This window comes from Diabrotica virgifera, chromosome 1 (assembly GCF_917563875.1).
Source record: "Diabrotica virgifera virgifera chromosome 1, PGI_DIABVI_V3a".
NCBI classification, from domain to species: Eukaryota; Metazoa; Arthropoda; class Insecta; order Coleoptera; family Chrysomelidae; genus Diabrotica; species Diabrotica virgifera.
Genome location: NC_065443.1, coordinates 61,533,057 through 61,554,857, shown reverse-complemented (window position 1 = coordinate 61,554,857; position 21,801 = coordinate 61,533,057). Strand labels below are relative to the sequence as shown.

The 21,801-nt window shown below is 33.2% G+C and overlaps 1 protein-coding gene across 1 annotated transcript; it reads left to right on the top strand.

Moving 5' to 3' along the window:
• The first annotated feature begins 1,842 nt into the window (after window positions 1-1,842).
• Window positions 1,843-21,198, top strand: LOC114331279 (dehydrogenase/reductase SDR family member on chromosome X). Its single transcript, XM_050656711.1, has 6 exons — window positions 1,843-2,336; window positions 2,511-2,618; window positions 3,907-4,080; window positions 8,172-8,382; window positions 15,544-15,745; window positions 20,848-21,198. The coding sequence occupies exons 1-6, from the start codon at window positions 2,162-2,164 to the stop codon at window positions 21,040-21,042; spliced, it is 1,065 nt and encodes a 354-aa protein (XP_050512668.1). The 5' UTR covers window positions 1,843-2,161; the 3' UTR covers window positions 21,043-21,198.
• The last annotated feature ends 603 nt before the right edge of the window (window positions 21,199-21,801 follow it).

The window sequence follows — 21,801 nt, the reverse complement described above, 5'->3', positions numbered from 1 at the left end:
ATTAATATTAAATCTTTTTAAAATCCTCAATCGCAAAAAGAGGTGAATTTGAATCGGTTGGTAAAGGTGGTTTTTGCATGTTATTACAAGTTTTAATTGTCAATAGCTCACTCGATTTTTGCCGTAGAAAAAAATTTTTGCAAACCATGTTCTTGGGAATTAAATAAGCTACAACTTTATATTTAAACATTTTGTCGTATATCTGATGCTAATCTTTCTATTCTAAAGAAAAAGCCATTTTTTCCAAACTACAAAAATTCGTTATTCGGTTTTAAGAGGAAACAGTAGCGATCAACAGGTAGCGAAAACGCGTTCCAAGATTGCGGCTGTAATTTTGAATATTTTTTCGAGATATTTGGCACACGTATTCGTAATATAATAAAGAATGGCGGTACAGAGCCCAATTTGAAAAATATATTAATATGTGGAAATTACTCTGTAATTAAATACAATATTAAAAAAACGAGCCTGTACCGCCATTAAGAAGAACAAAAAAATACACTTACTTCAAATAAACTTTTTTATCCGATGCCTAGATTTTGTGTCATTTTGGAACTAATAAAATTTTTTATTTCATTAGTAGTTCCAAAATGACACAAAATCTAGGCATCGGATAAAAAAGTTTATTTGAAGAAAGTGTATTTTTTTGTTCTTCTTAATGGCGGTACAGGCTCGCTTTTTTAATATTGTATTTAATTACAGAGTAATTTCCACATATTAATATATTTTTCAAATTGGGCTCTGTACCGCCATTCTTTATTATATTACGAATACGTGTGCCAAATATCTCGAAAAAATATTCAAAATTATAGCCGCAATCTTGGAACGCGTTTTGGCTACCTGTTGATCGCTACTGTATCACCTTAACTCCATTTTTTAAAAACTAATCATTTAAGTCGGTCAAACTTCTAGAACCTATTAATAATACATAAATAAAGAAAACCAAATAAGGTCCATGACTAATTTTAATTAGGGTGGTGATTAGGGAGTTGCTTGCGATCACATTTTCGCTGAAAAAATAGGGACTGACATTCTTTTCATTATAAGTCACTTAATTTTTGAGCTAGAGACTTTTATTTTATTTCTGGAGATAGATATTTTTAAATACTTTAAATTAGTTTGAACAAGTTATCCTCGAAAAATGCATAGTTTTCCCGTCTTTGATTTTGAAACTACAATATTTAGCATTTGACGAAAAAGAGCTAACATATCTATAATAAAGCATAGCTCGATTACTACTGGTCTTAAAGAAAATTAAAAAAAAAACGGTTTAGTTTATTTTTTCAAAACGTACAATTTTGTTAAGTAAAGTTGTTTTGATAAAACGAAACCTTTTGGAGTTATTAGCAGAAAACTTATTACAAACATTGATATTTTCGATATAAAACTAACACTTTCGATAGCGAATAAATCGAAAACTGTCAATTGTATCAAAAAAATGTATAGAGCGTTTTTTTGCTTAGAATTAATGTTCTCCCCAATTTTTGCAGTCTAAATTTAATAAAAAATGTCCACCCTTGAGATGGGGTGACAACCACCCCCATGGTAAAAGCGCTTTTCGGCATCATATAGATTTTGATCCTTGGACTATCCACTACTTATTCTCAAATTTTCAAGCCAATCGATCGATTCTGTAAAAATTGCGAGGTTTCGTCCTATTTTAAGCTTCATTACTTAGACTACTATTCTTCCAAGTAGGCGAATAATTTTGTACTTGCGAAGTACACGAGTCGTTTGAGTCCGGCTTAAGAAATTAATAAAAATTTCTTGTTCTGTGGTGTAAACCACGCGCAAACGAACGGAGCACTATCACTGATACCGGTGCTGATACCATCCGATGATTGTAAAAGTAGATTAGATGAAATGAACAGATTCATATTTTGGAGACAACAAGATGAATTTCAAATTCAAATGATTTGAATTTGAATGGGTCATAAGGGTCATCTTTCATCTTTATAAACACATTTTAAAGGTTAATATTTATTATCATAAATAAAAGTGCATGTAAAATCCTATGCCTCTCCCACTAACCATGATCAACCGTTTCTCTTTTCTCTGCTTTCAAGTTTCTTATCCGGAATAAAGTGAAAGTTTTGTATTTCAAAACAGTGTTAATGAGAGTTGTAGTGACACAAATGAAGAAATTCTTATTAAAATCAATATGATCTTTTTAATAGGATGTTCTGTTATAATTTTGGTTACTATCATAGCCATTATTCGTTCAAAAAAACCTCTACATACTCTACTAGAAGAAGCTAAATGTGAGATGATATATAATTATATTGGATCCAAAGGAATTTTTCAGGATTTCATTATGAGAGGAAGTAATAAAATTGGTAAGAAACTTTCTCTTTATTTTATTGAACAAATAAAAATAATAAAAAACTTATTTGGTTGTGTTGTAAACATATTTTACAACTAAGTTTAAAGTTAAGTAAAAGAGGGACACTTAAACATAGGAAATCTTTCTTAATTATTTGAATATATAATTGATTTTATTTTTTTTATAGATTTGCCTATAGAGACTGGTCGAAATGCTGTGATAACTGGAGGTACTAGAGGAATTGGTGTGGAAGTAATAAAAATGTTATTGAAATGTGATATTAATGTAATTATGGGTTAGTATTTGCTTTATTTATTCATTTTCTCTGTACAAATGAAGACATTGAGTACTTCAAAGGTATGTATGATATGGTGTGGGTACATCACGGGAGGGCCCACTTGTGAGCCCTTCAGACACTTAGATCTCCTACGATGGCTCCATTGTATCACCCCTATCTTGCGGCAGGTCCTTCAGCGTTTCTGAGGCCCAGGCTACTCCAGGCTCTCTTGGTTGTCAGAATTAGCAGATGCTGCAAATATGAGCTCTTCCTACTGCCATAACATCTCATCATTCAGCAACCTTATGGCTTCACAGAGGCTATGTACAGTCACAGTCACTGAATAGTTTATACCTTTTTTGTTACATTTTGTAAAATAGATTTATTTTATTTTGATTTTTTTATTTTAATCAACCTATTCAGGGTCCCTCTACTGATAACGTCACTTTGACGTAAAAGGTGTGTTTAAACCAGGTAAAAATTCAAAAAATTGGCCACTGGATATTAAAGGGTGTAAACTATTTAATGACCAAAGCTGTACAATCATTTGTATGTGTATTATAGGGATAAAGCAACACTAATGATACTGGGATCTGCTTTACTTACATTACAATTTTCTGATATTATTAATTTGATACAGTACGTAAATCATTCAGGTGGACATAGGGAATATCGAATATACGTTGAGATAATTGTGGCAACTGCGCTAAATTGTGTTAGTTGTAGCTTCTGTTCAAGTACGAGTTTCTGGTGCAACAGAGCTGTTAGAACGAATAGAATGAGTGAGTTTGAGAGCATGGCCATCCATAACTAAATCAAAAACAAAGATTATAATTAATGAGTTAATAATGTTACTTCAACTTTTAAAATATTTTTATTTAAAAACTACTTCTAAAATTATACAGAGACAATTTTTCTATTCCCGTAGGCCAAAAATATTTAGCTACCACATTGTCATGTTTTGATGTTTATTGTGTCAGCTGAAATGAATTGTCGGTTTTTTTAATGGCATGGACTTTATGTCATTCAGCCAGTCACAACATGAGGTACTTAGTGTCATGTGTAGTGTGTGTGTGTTGAGTAAGTGTCTTGTTACTTTGCAAAGTCGACGTCATTGTCTTTGCAAAGAGACGCGAATTGTATCCGAATGTCTGCGGTCCCTCCAGTGAGTGTTAATATGAGCTACTTAATGTTATCAACCATATTGTCATCAAGAGAGCACAGTTGCCACAATTATTATCTCAATGTATATTCCCTATGTCCAGCTGAACGATTTACATACTGTATATTTTATATATTGTTTTAGGCTGTAGAAATATAAAACAAGGTGAATTATTACTCCAAAATTTTAGAGATGAAGGGATTAAAACTGGAAACATTGACATTATTAATTTAGATATAAGTGTTATGGACTCAGTAAGAAATTTTGCTAAATCTGTTAAAGAGAAATACTCAGTAGTACATTACTTAATCAATAATGGTAAGTCAGATACATATCTTTGCTATGGGGCTGTCCATTAATCACGTGAGGATCGAAAGGGTAAGAGGGTTCCATAAAAAATCACGAAATATTACAAGGGGGTGGGGGGTCTAGTAATAATATCACGTGTATTTATTTTTTAAGGAAAATGCCCGAAACTCAACTGAAAAGTCGCTTTACATGTATTTATTTTTTCGTCAAATGCACACAAAAATCGAAAGTGGCATTGGTGTGACTGATAAAAAAAATCATTTCTCATTCTAATATTATATAAACCAACAACATATTCTTTGGTTCCACCCAAATTTCTGTAGCGACACGGAATACTTACATTTACATGGTAATTATTTTAAGTGTCATACAAATTCTTTTGTTTTGAATGCATCACCAGATGTTTCCATTTAGGAATACTGGTCAGGACTCTGCCATCTTTGATATGGGCTTTTAGTCTTAACATATGTATTATACCCATAGATATATAATACTCTAGATTGCGCCTTACGATCTTAAAATGGGTGACGGTTGCGACAGAGATAAATGAGCCTATTTGGTCGGTAGTCTCTTTCTAATTCAAGGGGAGTATCGACGACGTCACTATCCTACTCTGTCGTCGAGTATTTTAGATGGTTTGACAGTTCGAGCGGATGGTGACGAGAACTGGTCGTTTGTCTTCGGACGTGGATAATCCTGGTTCGAATCCCATACCAATCTTTACTTTTTTTATTTTTTATTTAATCAATATTGCGTTTATTAGATATTATTACATCTCTAAAGTAAATCTATGCAAAGAAATATATAACAAATAAGAAAAACTGTGTAGGTACCTATAGATTTTTAAAAATATAAAAGCCAATGTTATTTTTTTAATAAGTTAATTGTAGAATAGTATAAAGTAATAAAAAATATTCGTAAAAAATTACCAATAATTAATATCAACATAATGTACCATCGATTTATTAATTGAATCGGTCATTTCAAAAACAACATGAGTCACATATTCCTAATTTTACAGAAGAGCAAAGAAAACTAACTATATAGTCGAAAGATGGATGAAATGGATGACATCAAAATTCAGAGTTATATTGTAGTTTTGTTCCTAATGTTTTTACTGGACTGGTGTCGTTTTAGCACACAATGTTTATCTTAAAGGAGTCTATTCCTCTCAAAAAGTTAGTTTCTGAAAATTGTGGACTTTGCTGTTTTTGAAATGACCGATTCAATTATAAGTAATTAGACATTATTTTTATTTATGAAACTATTGTTACAATTTTTTAAAAAAGTAGAAGCAAAACAAACATTCACATTATTCGAATAAGGACGAATTTATATTAATAACGAATGACTTTTATTTTACTATGAAGTTCACAAATTATGTATTCCAATATTAACTTACTATACATACATTTATTATCTGCTAGATTTACTTAGGTCCATTTTTCAGATGTAAAAATATCTAATAAACGCAATATTGATTAAATAAAAATAAAAAAAGTAAAGTGGTATGGGATTCGAACCACGATTATCCACTTCCGAAGACCAAAGACCATTTCCCGTCACCACCCGCTCCAACTGTCAATACATATTACTCGATAAAGTGGGATATTCACGTCGTCGATATTCCCCTTAAATTAAAAAGAGACTACCGACCAAATAGGCTCATTTATCTCTGTCGCAACCGTCACCCATTTTAAGATCGCAGGACACAATCTAGAGTATTATATATCTATGATTATACCTACTATCTGATAAATTGGTAAAGTGGTGGGAGTTATTCTGTTATTTTGGCACTGAATATCTACGAATCTATAATCTGTGTAAGAATCGGAGGCACATTTCTTCTTGGATCTTAACAATAGAGTATTTGAAATATTCAAGCATATGTTTATTGTTACAAAATTTTGTACAGGGTGATCAAAATATTATACTATTCTATTAACAAACTCAATATTTTAGCTCATGTATGAATACTTCAAAAGTATTGCCCATACCCTGCGCAACTTTGTCAAGCATGATCTAGCTAGAGCAATATTTATCTTTACAAATGCACGTGGTATAAGCGCGTTCAATCGTGTTGAGAGAAGAATGGCGCCTTTCAGCCGGAAATTATCTGGACTTACACTTTCGCATGATTCTTATGGAACCCATTTGGATGAACAAGGGAGAACAAAAGATCATGACCTTGAAAAAAGAACTTTCAGAACGCTGGTGAAGTTCTCTCAGAAGTATAGAGTAGTATGGTTATTGACGGCCATGGCTTCGTAGCAGAGTATGTCAAGCCAGATAACATTGTTGAAAGTTTTATTCCAGATCTGTCTTCCCAGCAGTGGTATAGCGAGCATGTGTGAGAAAGTCAATATTTGCTTTAGGTATATAATATGCTGAGTCCTATACGATTCATTCTTTCGGAACGCTTCTTTATGTCTCGTTACCCGATTTTGCAGTCGTCCGGTGGCCTATATATTCCAGAGCCGCCTCAAGAGCATGATGACAAGATCCATCATGCTCCATTTCTTCTGCGACGGTCTCTCGAAATTACTCCAACGTATGAAGGCTTTGGCAAATTGATTTATGACCTGTATTGCCCTAGCCTGCAGAAGGATCATCAGATACTTTTGAAAGGACAAGTCAGCGGTGTGCACTGGACTTCTGTACAAAGAAAAAAACTAAAGCGCATGTGAATACTTGTCACAAGCCACTGAATCTGAGCAATAACAATCTAGAGATGCACAATGTTCATCCTTCCTGCATCCTCACGCGACGATCGAACGGTAGGTCAAGAGATAATTCTCTGCGTAGTGCGCGAAAATAATGACGCCGAGTGGCTTGATGAAACTGATGTTGATCTTCAACAAAGTACTGTGCCAACAACTGACTTGCTAGATGCTTATCCCAGTTATTGGTGTTGAAGAAAGTCTTGCTCATTAGTGATCCGAGGATACCGTACATTAAATAATGTTTATGTATAATTCATTTAGTATTTAATACTAATTTAGTACAAAAATGTTTTTCGCATTTTTTTCATTATTTTCGTCAGTCAAAAACAACCTGCAACCTTTCTGTCTGCCTCTAACGTTATTATTGTAGTCTTTAATTTTTTATAAAAAAATTAGATGATATCTACCTACTATACGTGTATTTTATAGATATAAAAAATATATTTTTTTGTAGATCCTAAAAAATACACGTGATATAGGGGGGTAAGTCTTAAACCTCACCATATATCACCAATGGGGAGGGGGGGGGGGGTTAAAAATGCCACAAAAAACATCACGTGATTAATGGACGGCCCCTATAATTCCCAAATGCCATTTATATGAAAGGTTTAAAAACAAATTACAGTTTCATTTTTGCTCATTTTTTTTTTAACTACGGTATGTGGCAAAATAAACAGTACATAGTACATACTGAAATGCATGTGCCTCAAATTTGTATGTGTCATGCACCAATACGTACTGAGTGGTTTCCGAACGTTGTTATAATGTATGTGAAAGTCATGTTAATGTTTGGTGCTTCAGGATGGTTCTCAGTTTTGTAGAAAAAATTTATATCGTGGAGTGCTATTTACAGTCATACAGAAAAGGTCGCGAAAATGGTCCAAGCTTAAAACCAACAATGTTTTAAGCAGGACGAGGCTACCTGTTAAATAGGGAGTCTCTTCAAATACTGTGTGATCATTTTGGGAGATCGCCACTCACCAGACCTTAACGCCCCCTGATGCATACACATGGGGAATGCTGAAGGAGGCAGACTGATCCACTGTCTGACGTTCCAGAATTGTGGACTAGAATTAAAAATTTTTTCATGCCATAGGGCATCTTTAACATCTGTTTTATCAGGAATGTCATCGTGAATAATGTTTGCAAGGCTATATCATGTATAATACTAAATATGTATATAAATAATCATAAACATTTGAATACCTATTCATTTTAGTACTGTTTATTTTGCCGCATTCTGCAATTGCTGTTTTTTACATTTTATTCCTATTTTTTTTTTTCAAAATTTCCATACTGCCACTGTTTCATTCATCCGATCCATGTCAGCCCCAATTTCTTTGCTTGACACTCTAATTCGTTCTGTATCTGTTGTAGCTGGAATAATGTTTGGACCATATATTGAAACCAGAGATGGCTATGAATCTCAGTTTTCTACAAATTACTTAGGACACTTTTTATTGACACATTTGCTGCTACCACTTCTTAAGGCAGGTGGCACAAAAGAGAAGAAAGCAAGAATTGTTAATGTTTCTTCTTGTGCTCATTTTGTTGTTGGAGATATTAACTTTGAGGATATTAATAACAGGTAGGTTAAATACACTGCATGTCAAAGAAAACGGGCCACCTATAAAATTTAAGAAAATTTTCCTCTTTTTATTGTTTTCTTATTTATATCAAATTAAAACTATTGGGTATTGATTCAGTTACTCTTGTAGCACGTAACCTGACATTATCATTTGTAACAAATGGAAAACAAGGAAACGTTTGAGAAAATAATAATGTAGTGAAAATTTCAATGTTCCATTACAGTTACAGTTTAACAATAATTGAATTCTAGAGTCTAGAAAAAGCAAGTATCACTCGTTTCAATGTGTGTTGCCACCACGATTCTGGTTGACACTTATCATTCGATTTGGCATAGAAGTGAACACGTTTTGAATGTCCTTTTGGGAAAAAGTGGTCCATTCCTCAATAAGAGCAATTTTGAAGCTCTTAACTAGTTATTGGAGCAGATATACGCCATATTTCACACCTTTTGAGAAGGCTCCTTATATCCTCAATAGGACTAAGGTCTGGAGTTTGAGAAGGAGAGTCCATTTTTGAGATACCATCATCTTCAAGATACTGTGTGTTACAACCCCTGCCATGTTTGGTCCTGCATTATTTTTTATTAGTAGAACACCATTGCCAATCCAACAAAACCTAGAAGAAGCTCTTTCTTTAGACCAAGTAGATAGTGACCCTGAGAGCACTTGGATCTATCTCAAAGATAAGGTAATCGAGGCTGAAAAAGACTGTGAGGCAGCGGTTTCCACTGGCCATAAGCCATGGATATCCGATAATACGTGGACTGTGATTCAACGCAGAAAAGAACATAAGACTAGATACGGAACAAACGATGAATACAGATCGTTATCGAGAGAAATCAGAAAACAGTGCCGCAAAGATAAAGCTGATTACATCTCTCAAATATGCAGAGAAATAGAGGAACATGGCTGTCGAAATAAACCGAGGAACTTATTCCAGAAGATCAAACTCCTTACCAGAGAATTTAAACCTCAAACGTGGTCTGTAATAGATAAGGAAGGTAATTTAAAGACTGATACTGATGAAATATTGGAATCATGGCGAAACTACTCTGGCGAGCTATATAAAAATAACGAGGTATCAGCAGGAAATCAGTGGCCTTCTGACTACCCTAGAGAACCTACTGTCTTACTCGCTGAAGTCAAAGATGCAATTAAATCACTAAAGAGAAATAAATCCCCAGGCATTGATTCAATACCATGTGAAATACTACAGTTACTAGGTGACAAAGGATTAAATATCATCCATTCTATCTGTGTCGCTGTTTGGAATTCAGGAAAATGGCCATCTGATTGGTGTACCTCAATTTATATCCCACTACACAAAAAAGGAACTACTACCAGATGTGAAAACTACCGCACACTGTCACTAATAACACATGCTAGTAAAATCTTGTTGTATATCATCAAAAACAGATTAAAATCCTATCTACATTACCAAATACCTCAGGAACAAGCGGGGTTTGTAAAGGGTAAAGGTACAAGGGAACAAATCCTGAACAGTCTAAAGAATTTCAAGTACCTATGATTATATGCTTCGTTGACTACCAAAAGGCATTTGATTGTGTAAGCTGGATAAATCTGTGGTCAGTTTTAATAGAAATGGGTGCACCAATGCACCTGGTGACACTTATTAAAAATCTGTACCAGTCCAATATAGCGACAGTACGACTAGATCATAAGTTCTCAAACTAATTCAAGACCGAAAGAGGTGTTAGACAAGGATGCGTGTTGTCACCTGATTTATTTAACATTTATGGTGAACATGTCATGAGGATGGTTTTAGAAGGATGGGCCGGGGGAGTAACAGTAGCTGGTAGGAAAATCTCCAATTTAAGATTTGCTGATGACACTACACTTATAGCAGCAAATGAGCAAGAAATGTTTGATCTACTGCGAAGACTTGAGTACGAAAGCAATAAAGTTGGTCTGAAAATCAATAAAGCTAAGACAAAAATAATGGTGGTCGACAGATCGACAGATTCGACACTATTCAACTGACTAACATGTTACAGGAATACCAGATAGTAAACACCTTTATCTATCTCGGGTCTAGTATAACTATAACGATGGTAACTGTGAAGCAGAAATTCGGAGACGTATTGGTATGGCAAGAAATGCGATGAGTCGCCTAACTAAAGTTTGGAAAGACAGATCTATCTCTCAAAATATCAAGATGAGACTGGTGAATGCCCTTGTATTCTCAATATTTCTATACGGAGCAGAGACTTGGATTCTTCGCGCATGCGAGCGCCAAAAAATTGATGCCTTTGAGATGTGGTGCTGGAGAAGAATGCTGCGCATACCTTGGACAGCTCATAGGACAAACGTTTCCATTCTAAACCAACTCAATATTAAAAAAAGGCTGTCCACAATATGTCTGCAACGAATTCTGCAATTCTTTGGTCGCGTGGTTCGCAGAGGTGACGACAGTTTGGAGAGATTAATTGTTTCTGGAAACGTTCCGGGGAAAAGATCAAGAGGACGATCACCAACTAGATGGTCTGACCAAATAAAGCATTCAGCTGGAAACTCATTCTGCGAAGCTCTTAGAGCAGCTGAAGATAGAGACCAATGGAGAAACATTGTTAGGAATATTGGAAGAAATCACGATCCTCAGTAATGGGGAAACGACAAGAGAGATTGTCATAAACTCAGCAAATTGTTAGGATCTACGTTATGTATCTGTGTGCTGTTAATGTGTCCCTCTCAATCAAGATGAGACCCTTGTGTGCCTCAAAAAAATCCCTGCCCAAAACATTACTGAGCCATCACCAAAAACAACCCGGTGTGACTGAATGCAATTTAATTAAATAGTCTTTGTTTTCATCAAGGAAATATAAACACAGATGACATATTGTTCTGGACCGAAATCAGAGCTGCTGCGATCATTCAGTCTGCCGATCTGGTAAAAGTAAATTGTTAAAAAATTTTAATTTGGTTAACAAAGATTGTTTAAATAGTTATGCAGCATTAAATGAGAACATTTTTATTTATAACGTTAAAAAATATATGTGTGGTAAGTTTTTCTAAAAAAAATTCTACAACATAGGAAAAAATATGTGGTTTTATTTTGTTATAAATAAATAAATTTATTATAACAAACCTAAAGCATATCTGGGATTTGATAATGCCCTATTTAGGTGGCTCTACTCGAGTTACTTCGGATTTAAAAAAAAACTGAAGAAAATTGCTCGATTGGAAGCAGAGAAAATTCATTTTTTGTGTATACAGATTTTGAACTGAAATTTAACTTTCTTCAACCTAGTTTTTTTGTATTTTTAGTATTTGTATACCAAATAATCGCGCAATACCGGTCGTTTTTATTATAATATGAGTTTTTTGAACATATGAAAATTTGTTTGGAAAAAGAGGACTGAAAGAATAAGGTAATAGTTCAAAGATTACCATCCTATTGTTTATAACTTTGTCTCAAATACCGGTGAACTTTGACCGGTTGTATCTCAGGAACTACTCGCAATTCAACTTTTTTTCTTTTAAAAGAAAAGACTCAGCCTTACTGAGTCTTTTCCAGTTCCGTTTTTTGAATTTAAATTAATGTAATAGTTTCGGAAATATTCTATTTTTTTATAAGCCAAAAAAATCCGATTTTGATTCTGTAAAGTGTATGAGATAGATAGAGTGCCTGTTTATATGTAAAAAAATTGACAAACATAATTAAGTTTAAACATAATTTTGTTCTAAAAGTTTTTCAAAAATTTCAACTTTTTTAAAAAAATTTTTATTGCAAAATTATTATGCAAAATCTAAGTCGATTTTAATGAAATTTGGTGGACGGTTTAAGTATATTATAAAAGTTTTCTAAGCGAACAACGAAGGTCCTAAGTGTTAAAAAACATTGAATAAGAACAGCCTTGTTTTCCGCCACTTTTTGTATTTATATTAGAGTTTTTAGACCCTCTACTTTTTGACGTACGTTAAACGTAAAACCGTTGTAAAACGTTATACTAATGTCATGCGCATTGAGTTATAAATAAGGGATAACGTATTTGTTTAAAATAGTTTTTGAATCCTTTCAGAAAATACACACACAGGTTAACGTTAATTGACATTTGGCAAACGTAACCTATAAAACGGCAGTTATGTGCTATACGACAGCCGCAGCATTTATAGATGTAACTTCAGCGTTTGATAAAATAAATTTAGATATTCTTTATAAAAAATTAGTTGATCTTGGAATGCCACTTAAAATTTCAAATTTCATTGTATCCTTGTACAAGAATAGATGGACTTACTTAAAAATAAACGAGAACCTGTTACCACCAAGGTTAACGAGTATAGGTATACCACAGGGTAGTATTTTAAGTCCACTTCTCTTTTCATTGTACAATATAGATTTAGAACATATAGTACCTCCACACTCTAATATTTTACAATTTGCAGATGATGTTGTGTTGTACACCTCCCATTCTTCCCTAGACATTTGTAGACGTCAACTTGAATTTACATTAGATTGTGTAAAAAATGATTACCATTCTCTAGGCTTATCCATATCAACCACAAAGACTGAAATTTGTTTTTTCTCCAAAAAACGCCAAATTCCTCAAGGCACCTTCAAATTAGGTAGAATAGAATTTCCGATAAAAAATTGTGTTAAATATCTTGGGACGTATTTGGATCGTAAACTGTTATGGAAGGATCAAATTCATTCTATTATAAAGAAATCAGAAAATTCTATGAATATCCTTAGAGCTTTTTGTAGAACCGGTTGGGGAGCTGACCCTAATATTGCATTGATATTCTATCGCTCAATGATTCGACCAATTTTCGACTATAGTTGTCATTTATATGGGTCTGCGTCAACAGGATATCTTAATAAAGTTGAAATCCAAAGGAATAAATGTTTGAGACTCTGTCTCGGTTACTTAAAATCTACTCCTATTACTGTTATTGAGATTGAAGCTAAGGAACCACCACTTACTCTACGTAGACAGTTTTGTACAGATAAGTTTGTAGCTAGAGCTATCTCAAAAAACGTCAGCTACTTAAGGACTATTCGTAACTTGAATATATTAGATTTAAGCCATAAATATTGGTCTACTAAAAAAACCCCCATATACGTTGAAAGCTACAGGAAGTTGACAATGAATGAAAACCAAATGTACAAAAATAAAATACCTTTAATTTACACTAAACCTCCTGAAACTCTCTTTTCCAAAGTAATACAAACAAACTACATGGATTCAAACCTTCCAGGCAATATTATCAACAAAATAATTAAAGACAGGTGGCCTATGTTTCAATATATTTTTACTGACGGCTCCAAAATTCAAAATAAAACCGGATGTGCAATATATCACTGGAATTCTGAATACAAAGAATCATGCCGATTGCCTAATGAAGCTTCAATATATACTGCCGAATTATCAGCTTTATTACTTGCGTTAAAATATATAGCCTCTGTTGGTATGGACAATTATATCATTTTCACCGATTGTAGAAGTATTGTGGACAAACTCACTTCTATCCAATCGACAAAAAATCTAAACCACATTGAGATAGAAATTAAGAGTCTATATTATGATTTTACTTCCTCGGGCAGTTCAATTATTATTTGTTGGGTGAAAGGACATTCTGGAATATTAGGAAATGAAGAAGTCGACAAATTAGCTAAATCTGCAGCTTTAACCAAACAAAACATAAGCAACATACTTCTACCAGTAACCGATATAGATAATATCAGTAAAAACCATTGCAAACAAAATTGGCAACGTGTATATAACCAAAGTACAACGGGAATAAATTTTAGAAATTGCCAGCCACTAATTCCCAATGAGAGATGGTTTAAACAAGAATCAAATAGGCTATTTATAAAAACAATAAACAGAATGAGGTCAAATCACGCACTAACCCCAGCATACAAACACAGCATAGGTATCAGTGATAACCCATATTGCGCCTGTGGTGGAATGGGAGATCTACAGCACCTCATATTGGAGTGTGGACTGTACAGACAAAATATTAAAGTAATGTATGAAAAGTTAATTGATCTAAATTGTCCTTTGCCTGTCAATTTAAACGAAATTCTTTTTCCAAAAAATAAGCAGACGTTACAATGTCTTTACGAATATGTAACGTCCTGTAAATTTAAATTTTAAATAGGCTTAGATAATAAAATTGTAAAAATATCACACAAAATTGAAAAATGTATCCATTAATATAGTATAACACTCTGTAAATTTAGATAATAAGTAGGCTTAGATATTAACTTAAAATTGTTATTGTAATACCATACAAAAAAACACAAATAGTCTGGCTAATTGGCTCTGTCAAAGCCATTAATAAAAAAAAAATGTGCTATAACCTATTTTATTGAATTATTTGTCATAATGGAAGATAATGTATTAAGACGTTCACCAAAGACAATTTACTATTTTAAGAATACAAAACATCCATCCTAAGTTTAACAAGATAACTAAGTCAAGTGTCAGATTTCTCAAGAAATGGTGTAATTTAGAATTGTTCTATCAGGGTTGCCAAGCAGATTATTTTCAATTATATTATATGTTTATTACCTGATAGTTTTTAAGAAAAACAAATTTTGATTACAATTTCATACATCGTTACTATATTTTTTATTCTAGTTGTCAGTTGTTCAGATCATATTACTTTTTTTTCGTTTTTTATGATTTAGATAAGTAGGTATATGACATTTGGCAGTCTTACAAATACGTAATCCCTTAATAACGTGAACCTTATTTCTAAATAAATAAGGGGATACCTTATCCGCTAATAAAGTAATACGTTATTTTTTTGTTAATGCGCATGAGCACAACGTATAACGTTTAACGTTACTGAAATAAGGGGCTTAAAAACTCTCCATTGCTATTTTGCAGCAAGGGTTATAAATTAAGGCATTTTTAACCAGTCATATATCATAGGGAATTTAATTATCTTTATTCTATTTTTGTACGACTTCGCTCCAAAATTAATCGTTTTTAAGTTATAAGCAAAGAATAACTTTTTCTGCACAAATCCGAATGCCACCTCTCCCATCAAAAAATAGACGTTTTTTCACAGATCCGCCCTGGTCTGCAAGTCCTTAAAATTTATATAAAGCATATTATAATACTTAACATTAAATTAATTTTTACCAGTGAGTTTCTTAATAAATCTCAAAGTGATATGTTTATTTTTAGGCATCACTATATATCTGGTGTAGCTTACGCACAGTCAAAAATGGCTCAGATATTGTTTACAAAATATTTGGATGCAATCCTTGAGAAACAAAAAATAAATGTGCAGGTTCATGCAGTTCATCCTGGACTTGTCAATACTGATTTGTTCAATGGCACAAATTTGAAAAAGTGCGCTCCTCTGATACCTGCCTTAGTGTTCAAGGTATGTAAAATACTGTTATATCTTAACAACCTCACTGTCCTAAGGGTAACATATACCTGGACTCTACCACATCTAATCCTTTTTTAATATTACAAAACATCTACTCTTGAAACCCATTTGATTCATGGATGTATGTATCAGGGACACATTTAGGTTCTTTGAATCATACAGAGCGTTTACTTTTTAATTAGATATACCACATTGAAGGAAGCGCTAAAATCGGAAACATTCAGCCCTGTGATGTAACAAACGCGTTATAAATAACGTGTACACGTTATATTAACATAAAGTTTGATTATAACAGCCTGTATAACATGTTGCCAAAAATTAGATGTGATGTATCATGTTTTTAACGTGCACGTTATCCAGCATGTTATTTTGAAAACGTTAAAGTATCGTCTTGCGCGACAAGAATAACAGTATACAAAATTGAATAAGTTAGAGGAAGACAGACATAAACATGCAGCGTGCAGCATACGCATCTTGTTCATCGCACTCGTCGCACATCTGGCACTGGCACCAAAACCAAGATGTTATTTGAAATTCCCGGTCCTCGGTCCGTGAGGTGTTCTTTCTATTGTGCATTTTATTTGCTTGTCGTGTTGTTATGTTATAAAATGGCTCAACGAGGATTGGAATAAACTACAAAACGAACATTCAAATGGATTTACCCAATCTGGCCAAACTGGTCTCTATAGTCTGTATGTTTTCTTCATTTATATGAATAAAATGTTTTTGTTTACAACTAACATAACCTCAAAAAATAATACACTATTTCTAAAAAATAACTTTAACAAACCTTCTAATAGCATCATCTAATTATTTTAATAACCCGACGCGTTTACAATCCGACAAAATTCTGGACTAAATTGTCCATTTCTTATATTTATTTCTTCTTTTTACTACACGTTATTTTATAACCAGAGGTTAAATAGGTCCCGTTAAAATGAACCTGTTATGTTACCAGATAACGTTTTTGAGAAACGTTATTTGTCATACATCACATCAATTTGTAGAATTTAAAGTAAATGGAGGATAACGTGCACGTTATTTATAACTTGTTTGATACATCACAGGGGTCATTGCTTATTATTTCATTATAGTATCGATGCATAATCGTGCATCGGCAGATTCAAATAAATACCAGAGAACAACGAACACAAATATGTGTTCCTGGTTCTCTGCAAAATACTTTCAAGTTCTGAAATCACTAATTTACAAGGAGTAGGTAACGTAACACGATTGTTAAATTACCGGCAAATGGTTAAATAAAGCGGCTTCTCAAATTCCTTAAATATTTATTACCAAACATTTAAAATTGTATTTTAACTGTTAAAGATGTTCAACATTTATGTACTCGTTCCGATGGCAACAGTATGTTATTAATCACTTTATCAATTTTTCTCTTTTCTCAATTATTCGTTTTTATTGCATAGTATGTAAATCATTATAATCACTGAATACATAGTGAAAAAATCCTATTATATAATTTAATTAATAAATAATAATGTTATCAATAAACAAGGAAGGATTTTTAAAAGAATATTAAAAACTAAAGAAATAGTGTTCTGAAGCTATTTTCTTGTGGCATTTTTATAATCAATTATATTCAGTGGGAAATAAGCCACAATTTTAACAAAAAAAAAATGATTTTATTAACGTTTCGACGCCCAATTGTGGTGTCGTTGTCAAAATACAAAAAAATACAGTATTATTTTGTATTTTGACAACGACACCCGACTTGGGCGTCGAAACGTTAATAAATTTTTTTTTGTAAAATTGTGGCTTATTTCCCATTGAAAATAGTTGATTAAAGATATAGTCACATCTATTTTGAAGATGGAACTGATACTCTATGACAGTGGTTCCCAACCTTTTATGTCTGGCGACCCACCTTCTGATGTTCGCGGTATTCGCGACCCATCTCTCATCCATGATGATAGAAAAAAATACCTACTGCATCCTACTCAGCTACTGTAAGAGTTAAGTCACGACCCACCTGAAATCTACCCGCGACCCACTAGTGGGTCGCGACCCACCGGTTGGGAAACGCTGCTCTATGACTATGTCACCGACACTCTTAATGTTTATAAAATTATAAATACATGTCTATAAATTAAAATAATAACCCAGAGCTGATTGAATTTTGGAAGCCGGCAATGAAATCGATACTCAATGACTACAATCATGCCGCCGACACTTTTAATGTTTACATGAACTTCGCAAAATGGACACAAGTCCGGTTTTATTTTTTTTCTGATATATCAAGTGGTGATTATTATAGAACTAACTTTTTCTTAAACAATTTCGCCCCGGAACCCCCCTTTTTATCCCTTTAAAGGGGGTAATGTGTGGTTTTTACGAAACCCTTTCTGCGAAAGCCCTTCCTGCACGTTTTGCAAAAAATTTATTTAATAGTAAAATTAAGAGGACTATATTTCCTACTATTTATTTCCCGACAGCATATGTCTATCACCCACCGTTTAGCGGGGGTGGCGCCCCAAAGTTGACAAGTTTTTAAAAAAATATGTCTTTAAAAAAATTATTTTTCCCTAACTGTAATGAAAATTAAGAAGGGACCCTGGGGAGGTTAATCATTAGTAAGTGTCTGATTTTTTGGTATAGGTCTCATTTAAGGGTAGTTGCCCATTTTTTAATTACAGGGTGTTACATTTTAATAAACCCCTTGTTATACCATCTGAACCGCTTATGGTAGAGTAAAAAAACTTTCAGTGATTATCCATGTACTGGTGTTATTTACAAATTTCTATAATGCACCCCATTTTTTTTCGGAACCACGCCAAAAAAAAAGGAAAAGTAATAAAGAAAGTGATTTTCTTGGAATCCTTCACACACCATGCCCTTTATTAAAATGCTTCATCCCGTTCATGGGATCATTTCAATGCTTCAAAATCATTTTGTGCCTGTTCTTTTTACCCATGCATGGACACCAAAAGCAATTTCTTAATGCAACCCCTGTAGCTAAAAAAATAAATAAAGGGGGGGTTGAAAATTTTTTTTTATTTTTTTTTGCTTTTTGACCCATATGGAGATATGCTCCATCAATAGGGTTTTTAATAAATATATATGATTATTGCAACATCTCTGCGGAAACTACACCTCTTCTTGAAAATAAACTGCCGAAACTACCGCTATCCCTTGGAGAGCATGTTTTGACGATTTTCTCATTACCTATGCATTTTTTTAAAACAAAACTTATACAGAATTAAAGACTACTATTTTCTCTACAAATAAGGTCCTATGCATTTTTTTCGTATAAGCAACCGTTACGGCACATTGGCGCCGTTAACCTCAGAAATGCTTTGGCGGGCTCCAGTTTTTTTCGTCGCCTATTCATTTTATGGATAACGTACTTATGGAAAATAAAATCAACACACTGTCTGCTACACATTATGACTTATGCATATTTTATTTTCTTTGCACCCTAAAGCCACAGTGATGGCCCAAAATCAATTTTTGATTATTTTCTTTATTAATTCTCATTTTTTTGGGGTGGTTCCGGGGAAAACATGGGGGTGCATTATACAAATTTGTAAATAACACTAGCACATGGATAATCACTGAAATTTTTTTCACTGTAGCATAGGCGGTTCAGATGGTATAAAAAAGGGTTTTTCAAAATGTAACACCCTGTAATTAAAAAAATTGCAATTGCCCTTAAATAAAACCTATACCAAAAAATCAGCCACATATTTGTGATTAATTGCCGCATTGATTTCTTCTTAATTTTCATTACATATAGGGAAAAATAATTTTTTCTAAAATAGTTATTTATGAGACAATTCGTGAAGTATGCTTTTTGCGAACGCACGCGATATTTAGAGCAAGAGCGACAGCGGAGCGAGTGCTATACATCGCGTAAGTTCGCAAAAAGTACTTCACGCACAGTTTCATACAATATTTTATCTACGATAAACAAATAAAAAAACTGTAACTCTTCGTCATTGGAATTCATTTCTATTCTACAATTTATAGAACTTTGACATTTAAAAATTCTAACTTCTTTCAAACCACAAAACTGTCAAAACTTTTGTCGTAATTTATTGCTCATTATGTCATCACCATGACAACGCGAGTTAAGGATATTTGATTATAACGATAGAGATAGCTATACAGTGCATGTCTATTCTTAATTCAGACTTTCCAGTTTATCTTACATTTGCAGTGTACGTCAACTTAACAAGAAAAGTTAGGTTATGTAGAGATGTTGGTGGTGGACATAAATATAGAGCATATTGTTTTATTTTATTTATTATTGTTTTGTTAATTCTTTTTATTTTTGATTAAAGTTCTGTGTTAAAGGTTTTGACTGAATTTTTATGTTTTATGATGTTAATCAAAATTAATTGATAAACCAATGACATAAATTCAGATTAAAACAAGACATAGGTAAGTAATTTTTTGCACGGCTAGCTTTGATCCCCATAATTGTGGATCGCTCGTTATGAAAGTGTGCGAAAAAGTAAACCCCATTTAAAATACATTGTTACTTCACGAACCCTTTAAATCCATCACGCACTGCTACGTATAATGACAGTTTTTACAAACTAAAAACGTATGCATAATATGAGATAGAGTAGATAAACATCTTTTTAAAAAATTTGTCAACTTTGTGGCGCCACTCCCCGCTAAACGGTGGGTGATAGACATATGCTGTCGGGAAATAAATAGTAGTCATCTTTATTTTACTATTAGGAAGGGCTACGTTTCGCAAAAACCACAAATTACCCCCTTTAAAGGGATGAGAAGGGGGTTCCGGGACGAAATTTTTTAAGAAATAGTTAATCTCATAATTAGCACGCCTTGATATACCATAAAAAAAATAAAACCGGACTTGTGTCCATTTTGCGAGGTTCAACCTCTGTTTCCTACACTATATTAATTATAATAATATCGCATATGTAGCTTACTGAAAGTGGGAAGGCGGCAGTATTGCCATTTTAACTCTCTATCTAATCGAAAAGTAAACGTAGTGTATATGCTTCATTGGCCATGGCCAGTGAAGTTGTCAATACATTTTTACTCATCATTAGAAAAAATTTACGCTTTGTGACAATGTATTATTATCGTTTTGTTTACAGAGTCCTGAAAAAGGTGCAACACCCATTCTGTATGCTTGCGTGTCACCATACATTGAAGAAAAAGGTGGTACTTACATCAGTAATTGCAAAATAGTTCCTGCTAGTACTTCCACCAACTGTGAAGAGCTGCAAAAGAAGTTATTTGATTTCACCAACAAACTACTCGACATTTCTGAATTTGGTTGTGGTAGTTGAAGAAATTCTTGAAATATTGAAATATATTAATCTGAGGTACTAGTGGCATTTGTGGTTGCACAAATAAAAGAGCTATATATTTTTGTTTATTTTTATAAGGTTATTTATTTTTAGTTTGTATGATTTTATATTTATTAAAATATACAGTAATAAGTATTTGTATTTGTTCATTAGTCCATTTAACATATAGTCTAAGATACTATATAAGGTCTATCTGCACCTATCTGTTTAATAGATAAAAATTATTGGATATGTATTTAGCATGTCAACAATTACAAAAAATATTGTTCTAACTATAATTAATTAATAATTAAAAATCGAAAATGAATAACCATTTTCAATTTCGTTGCAACACGAAACTACAGCCGCATCATTATTCCAGTTCAATCAGAGAGTGCAGCAAGTACTTCTACCGGTTTCGAAACTTCTTAGTCTCTCATCAGGAGGCACATATGCTGCTCTCTCTGACCCAACTAGGACAAACCCCGGCGTGCAGTCACCGATTGCAACGAACGAAATGGCATGGATGCCCTAGCAGCAACTGCTATCAAAAAACTAAGTTTTCAATCTAATAGCACATAAAACAGCATCCAAAAATGTTATTCTACATCCTACCAGACTGAAAACAATGGGAACCTTCTCTGGTAACACCTCCGAGGCTTCTACAATTTGCAAGCCATGGCTTTTTCTTTTTTTTAATAATTAAAAAATTACATTCTTTTTATAAGTTAAAAAAAATTCGACCCGGGCAGATATTAT

Coding starts and splice junctions, on each gene's coding strand:
- LOC114331279 (XM_050656711.1), top strand. CDS start 2,162: ATGATCTTTTTAATAGGATGTTCTGTTATAATTTTGGTTACTATCATA. Junction 2,337..2,510: donor GAGAGGAAGTAATAAAATTG/GTAAGAAACTTT, acceptor TTTTTTTTATAG/ATTTGCCTATAGAGACTGGT. Junction 8,383..15,543: donor TTTGAGGATATTAATAACAG/GTAGGTTAAATA, acceptor GTTTATTTTTAG/GCATCACTATATATCTGGTG.